The sequence below is a fragment of the Parus major genome, chromosome 7 (genome assembly GCF_001522545.3).
Source record: "Parus major isolate Abel chromosome 7, Parus_major1.1, whole genome shotgun sequence".
NCBI classification, from domain to species: Eukaryota; Metazoa; Chordata; class Aves; order Passeriformes; family Paridae; genus Parus; species Parus major.
Window position 1 is genome coordinate 36,460,826 of NC_031776.1, and position 6,757 is coordinate 36,467,582.

The 6,757-nt window shown below is 39.6% G+C and overlaps 1 protein-coding gene across 1 annotated transcript in view; it reads right to left on the reverse strand.

Annotated features, from left to right (window-relative positions):
- Window positions 1-6,757, reverse strand: part of PRPF40A (pre-mRNA processing factor 40 homolog A) — a 19,415-nt gene that overhangs the window by 3,493 nt on the left and 9,165 nt on the right. The window contains exons 10-21 of the mRNA XM_015634019.3: window positions 6,667-6,750; window positions 5,391-5,499; window positions 5,059-5,123; window positions 4,152-4,316; window positions 3,760-3,868; window positions 3,142-3,292; window positions 2,905-3,038; window positions 2,441-2,555; window positions 2,231-2,322; window positions 2,000-2,116; window positions 1,384-1,521; window positions 299-394 (exon numbers count right to left, since the gene is read on the reverse strand). Of these exons, the coding sequence (XP_015489505.1) occupies window positions 299-394; window positions 1,384-1,521; window positions 2,000-2,116; window positions 2,231-2,322; window positions 2,441-2,555; window positions 2,905-3,038; window positions 3,142-3,292; window positions 3,760-3,868; window positions 4,152-4,316; window positions 5,059-5,123; window positions 5,391-5,499; window positions 6,667-6,750 (1,375 nt within the window). The remainder of the gene's footprint in view (window positions 1-298; window positions 395-1,383; window positions 1,522-1,999; window positions 2,117-2,230; window positions 2,323-2,440; window positions 2,556-2,904; window positions 3,039-3,141; window positions 3,293-3,759; window positions 3,869-4,151; window positions 4,317-5,058; window positions 5,124-5,390; window positions 5,500-6,666; window positions 6,751-6,757) is intronic.

Consider the following 6,757-nt stretch of genomic DNA (forward strand, 5'->3'; position numbering starts at 1 on the left):
CCCTGGATCCCCAGGGATCTCCTCCCTGGATCTGCTCCCTGGATCCCAGTTAAGCCTGGCCTAAACAAAGCCTTGCTGTGCCTCACTGGAAATGACAGAACTCAAAGGCAAAATTCCAGTTCTTCCAAACTGCAGGAAAAGGAACAAAAGCCCCAAGTGTGAGAGCTGAAAAATCAAATTTATCTCCTGTTGCTGCTTCATGGAAAAAATTCCAGTAAATCCTTCCCCTTCCCACCCAACTGAGGAGGAATTTTTCTTTTTTGTTGTCCAGTGATTTCAAAAATAAAGGAATAATTACCTCAAGGACATGAAGGAAATCCTTAAATATCCTTTTCCTTTCAGATTCCAGGGTGATGTCTTCAAATGCCGGCTCCTTCACAAACCTGTCTCGGATCTGTCAGGAAAATTAATTCCATTAATGGCATTCCGAGTCATTAAATTATAAATTTATTAAAATGTTAGGATAGAATAAATGGAAAAAATAATAAAATGTAATATAGCCATGGTAATGGCAGTAAGAAATTATAAATTCAGTCAGGAATAATAATAAAAATGACAATAAATAATTGTAATAATTATTATAATTTATTATAATTATAATAATAAATATTAAAAAGGAGTAGCAAAGAAAAAAGGAATAATAAGGTATAAAATAATAAAAAGAATAAGAAATAAAAGAAAAATATGAAAAATAAGAAATAATCAAAATAAGAAAACTAAAAATAGTGAAGAAATAAAAATAAAAAAAATATGAAGAAATAGCACAGGAAGAAAAATAAATAATAAAAAATAAGAGATAAGAAAAATAGGAAAAATTAAAAAAAATATAATATAAAAAATAATAAAACAATAATTTAAAAATAATTCTTTTTACCAGTTGAAAAAGCCCCTGGACTGGCACAAGGCTAAACTTTTTGAATCCCAGATTTCCAATCAAATCCCAAATTTCCAGAGTTCAGGGAAGCTCCAACTCATGGAAACATGGGAGAATCCCACTGTTTTCCTGCACATTCCATTTAAGCTTAAAACCCCCCAAAACACTGATATATATTATCCTTGGAAAGGTTTTCCAGGGTATTTCATCCAGGCCAAAACTGACATTTTAAATAATCCCAATTAACTCTGAGGAATTTGTGGGATTTTTTGGGGGGATTTTCCCATTTCTTTTAGGATTTTTTTCATTTCAAAAGTCTCAGGATGAAGCTTTTCCCATCCAACTCCAAATTTTCCTGCAGAAACCACAGGATCTGACGGAATTTTGAAGCCAGCAGAACCAGGAACAGCTTGGCGAAGGCAGGGTTTTTTAGGGATTAGCAAAGACTTCTTTGGGAATTCGGGGATTTCTTTTTTTTCCCTTAAAATGTCAGGAATTCTCATCCTTACATCCTCCCAGACAGCATCCAGCTCGATGGGGGGGGTGGCTTGTTTCAACATGCTCTTGAAAGCCGATTCCTTCCTCTTCATCTTCCGCGCTTCCTCCTTTTCCCGCTCCCGTTCCCGCGCTTCCGCCTTCTCCAGCAGCTGGAATGGCAAAGAAAAGAATTCCATTTCTTGGGATTTCCTGATGGTTCACCCTCAGATCACTTGGAAACGACAAAGAAATGAATTCTTTTTGCTGTACTTAATTAATGAAAATAATTTGATTGTTTTATCAAAAATGAACGGATTATTTCTTTTCCAAGCGCGGAATTGTTGTGGCTGAAAATCCAATGATGCAAAAATTACAGAACCACAGAAATCAGGAAAAACAGGAGATCATCACTGGATTCCTATCCCACAATTCCACAAGTTTGGGAATGCTGACTGCTTGGATGAAGGTTTCTTTTTATTTTGACTTTTTTATATTATCTTTAACTGAGATCAGTTCAAGAACTCTTAAATATTCCCCAAATATCATGGGATTAGTTAGAAAATAAACCCTAATTCCTGTCTGGAGAAGGGATTTCCCATCCCAATCATCCAGATATCCCAATTAATTAATGAATTCATTAATACTTACACTGTTGAAAGCCAGTTTGATATTCCCTGCATCCAACGTGGTGGCTCTTTTAGTGGAGCTGATGACGGTGACAAAATCCTCGAAGGAAGTGTTCACTTCCACCACAAATCCTTTATCCTGGAAAAAAAACCAGCTCCTTTGGCATGAGGGAAATCAGGAATTCCCTCAATTCCCAGGAAATCCCAGCTCCCTGGCAATGTGGAATTCAGGGAGGAGCCGGGTAATCCTCACCTTTAAGATGTCTTTAATTATCTTTTTCTCATCGTGGTAACGAGCTTTTAAATCCTCCACGTAGAACTTGAACAGGTCCAGCGCTGTTGATCCTGAGGGAGGGTTTAGTTAAGCCACAGGTCAGGTTTAAGCCAAGAGCTGCTTTTGGGTGTTAAAAAACAGGAATCATTGGTGTGGCCAGCCCCAAATGCCAGGATTTTCGTTCCTTACCGGGCTGGCCGAGCATGCTGGTGAAGCGGATGTCGGAGCTGATGGCCGGGTACAATTCCATCCAGGAGGACATGGAATGTAACTGCCCGTGCTCGTGCAGCTCGTCCAGAAACAGCTGGAAAGAAACAAGGGAAATGGGAATTTGGAGCCATTCCTCCTTGGTGCCAGCTGGGATGGGTTGGTTGGTGAGTGGAATTCCATTTTTGTTCCAATAAAATTGAAAAGTCATTATTTTTTATGTTGTTCTTCCTGCTTTTCTCCATCTCCAACATTCCAGCTGCAGCTCCTCCCCATCCAGGCCCATTCCCTCTGATTTTTCCCTACTTTTCCAGCAGAGAAAATGCCACCTGAGGCTTTCAACACCCCCTTTAACCAACCCTGAGAAATACAAATAAAACAACCCACCTGGAATATCCCACGATATTCCATGACATTTCTAGGACAGGACCCCAAATTCCACCAACCTGGAAAGATTCCCTGTTTTTACGCTGCCTCCTCCTTTCCCTCAGCAAACTTTTCTGCTTCTCTTCCTCCTCCTCTTTTTCCAAGGCTCTGATATGTTCCTCAAAACAGATCAGGGCGTCCTCCTTATCCATGTCTAGAGAGAAAACAGGGAAAAAAAATTTTAAAAAATTCAGGTTGTCCCTTCCAACTCAAGAGGAATCCTGCTTCCCAAGGAACTGCAGAGCTCATGGACATACTCTGGAGCTCCTCATCCTCGGCGAAGGTGGGGTTGTCCATGAGGTACTGCTGTGCCTCTGACCAGGTGGTGCAGTAGGTGACGTTGGCCATGTTATCCAGAATGTTCTTCAGAGCTTCCCAGTTCCTCTTCCGCAGCTGCTTGGCTTGTTCCTGAGGGGAAAAGTTGGGATTCTGGCCTCAGGTGGAGGTGGTTTGGATAGAAATGGAAGGTATCTGGTGTGTTGTCCAAGAAATGATGGAATTCATTTTGGGTTTATAGATTATCATGGAATTTTAGAGTGGTTTGGGTTGGAAGGGTCCGTAAAGCTCATCCCATTCCAACCTCCTGGACAGGGATTGGGCTGCTCCAAGCCCCATCCACCCTGGCTTTGGACACAAAACAACACAATTTTTATCACCCTCTTATTGTTTCACTGGTTTACAATAAAATCCAATCACGTGATTGATTAAAATCCCCCAAAAATCCAACCCAGGCTGAAATCAGTGGGAATAAACCCCAATAAACCCCAAAGCCTTCCCTAAAAGCTGCTGCTTGTCTGCCACAAAGCCTCCAGCACAGGTTTGAAGTGACTTAGGAAGAAGGGAGGAGATGTTGGATACACCTGAAGGGAATTTACCTTCTCCTTCTTGGACAGGAAGAACAGAACATCCTCGTAAATCTCCAGCCGGTCCCGCTCGGATATGGCGTTCCACACTTCCATCTCCCCAAACATTTGTTCAGCTTTCCTGGGAAAAACGAATTCAAACCACACAACTCTTTATCTATTTATTGGTGACTGAGGGATCCATCAGTTCCCCAGAAAATCAGGGAATGTTGGACCAAGCTTTTATAGGAATTAACCTTCATTTTTCCTCTTGGAAAGGTTTTTTTTTCTGGTTTTTTTTTGTGTGTGAGATCTTTTTTAATTTATAGAAAGGAAGGAAAAAGCTGAAAGCGGAAGTTGCTGCCACTCCAAGCAGTGCATCCCATCAGGATTTTTATCCCAGATTCCTGTCCCAAGTCTCTCACTTGTATCTGGTGGTGGATGTCATCTTCTCGTGGTTTTCCAGGAAGCGCTGGAAGGATTCCTTGGCTTCCTTGTACTTGGATCTGGCTTCTTCCTTCTCCTCCTTCTCTGTCTGAACTTTGTAGGCGTTAAAGGCTTGCTTTTTCTCACTCAGTTTTGCCAAAGCACTTCCCAAAAGGAAAGGAAAGGAAAGGAAATAATGTTATTTATAAATAAAAAAATAATTCAGAAAAATCAGAAAAGGAAAATGAGGGAAAAAGTTGAAAATTGTAAAAAAAGGAAAACCAGGAAATAAAAAAAGCAGAAAAGAAAGGAGAAGCAGAAAAGAAAGGAGAAGCAGAAAAGAAAGGAGAAGCAGAAAAGAAAGGAGAAGCAGAAAAGAAAGGAGAACCAGAAAAGAAAGGAGAACCAGAAAAGAAAGGAGAACCAGAAAAAAATAGAAAATGAGAAAAAAAAGAAAATTGGAAAAAAGGAAGAAAATTGGGAAAAAAAGGAAAAAAATTGGGAAGAAACAAAGGGAAAAAAAGAAAAAAATCAGAAAACAAAATTAGGAAAAAAAAAGAAAATCGGGGAAAAAAAAAGAAAATCAGGAAAAATAAAAGAAAAAAAATAAAAATATATAAAAAAATCAAAACCAGAAAGCAAAAGGCAATAGGTTTGAATAATCCAGATTTGAGATCAAATTAATCTGAACATTTTAATCCCCAAATCAGCGTGAAATACCAAGTTCCACGCTTTTTCCCCATGAAAATTAAGCTGTTGGAAGCATTTCCTTAGGGAGGAAAGGAAGAAAATTCCCTGCCAGTGGCACTAGGTGCAGGAATATCTGTTGCTGACAGAACTTTGGAGTTTTGGGAAGTAAATTCCCTAAAAGAAAGGTTTGTTTGGAATTAAAGGAGAGCTCAGTACCTGTATCTGGGGTCATTGATGATCATTTTCATGGCTTGCTCCCAGGAAGCATTGGATGGAACCCGCTGTGGAAACAGGAAATTATGGATTAATTAATGTCCAACAAGGAATAATTCCTTCAAAACAGCCATGGGGAAAAGAAAAAAACATTTTATTTTTAAGCTAAAACATTTCATTGCAGGGTTCTCTTCTTGCATTTCCACAAGAGTGAGGAATTCTTCCCTGAAGAACCAAGTAAAATCTGGCAAATAAAATAGAAATAAAACCAGGTTTTGTACATCAATTAAACATTAATAATTGGTGAATAAAATATTAATAATTGGCCCAAGTACCTTTTCTTTTAACAGTTCTTTAAATGCTTGTTTGGCCTCTTCCTTTGTGTTCCACGTGTAGGTTTTTTTAACTGGTTGGGCCTCCTCATCCTCCTTCTTTGCAGCAGCACTAAAACATAAAGAATTTTTATTATTTCAGCATTTTTTTTGAAGTTAGAGGCACTGAAGAGTCAAAAACCACTGCAAAATGAGTTTTTAAAGCAGCAACTCAAAGTAAAAATAATAATTCATACAAAGCTTTTTCTTACTGGCACCACAACTATTGAAAACAAGATCAAAAAAAGGGAATTACTGAGGCAAAATATTTCCCTCCTGCAATTGGCTCCCTGATGAAGTTATCTAGAAATTATCCCTAAAAAGATAATGTTGAAATTCAGCAGGAATATTAATATTTTATATAAAAATATAAAGAGAGGTGCCCAAAAATGGGCCTCTTCTCCTTAATTATGTCCTGCTGTCTAAAATCCCCCACAGCATTTCTTCTTTGAGCCCTAAAAATTAAATATTTTTTTTAATTATAAAGTTAATTATAAAAATAATTATATTATAAAATTAATTATAATTAATTATAAATTAAAAAGTTTTAATTGTCCACATAATAGATTTTTCATTATTTTTAAAAAAACCAAAATAATTATGGCTGGAACAGATAAAAATCCCTTTAATATTTTATTTTTTCCAGTGATAATCAATGGTATAGATTCATGGAAAAGGAGCATAAAATAGGGAAGTTTTTAATGGCATCCTGGGAAATTTTTACAGATGTTGGAAAATTCAGGGGATGTTCCTGTCACTGATGCTGTATAAATTATCATGGAATGGTCTGGGGAGGGAAGGGATCTTAAATCCCATCCATTCCTTGGCAGGGACACAATCCCAGGAGGGCTTGGACACTGCCAGGGATCCAGGGATTCCTGGAAAATCATCCCCTTCCCAGGAATCCACTCCTTCCCAATCCCTGAGCTAAACCTGCCTTGTACCACCTTGCAGCCATTCCCTCTTGTCCTGGTAAATGATTCATTCCCTTGAAGAACTGGCTTTAAGTGTGGTGCAGGTCTGAGGGAAGATCTCAGAGTTTGGGATGGCAATCATGGAATGGGTTGGGTGGGAAGGGACATCAAGGATCATCCCAATGCACCCCTGCCATGGGGACACCTCCCACTCTCCCAAGCCCCGCTTCCAGGGAAGGTTTCTCTGGGAATTGCAGCCGTGGCAGGGCAGGATTTCCCCCTGCTCTCCCATCCGAGCCGGCTGACCCCCATTCCCCGGCACTCACTCTCCCGACCCGTCCTGCTTGGCCGCCTCCTCCGTGTGGGCAGCGGCGGTGTCGGCGCTGCCGTCCTGCGTTCCGGGGGCGGCGCTGCCCG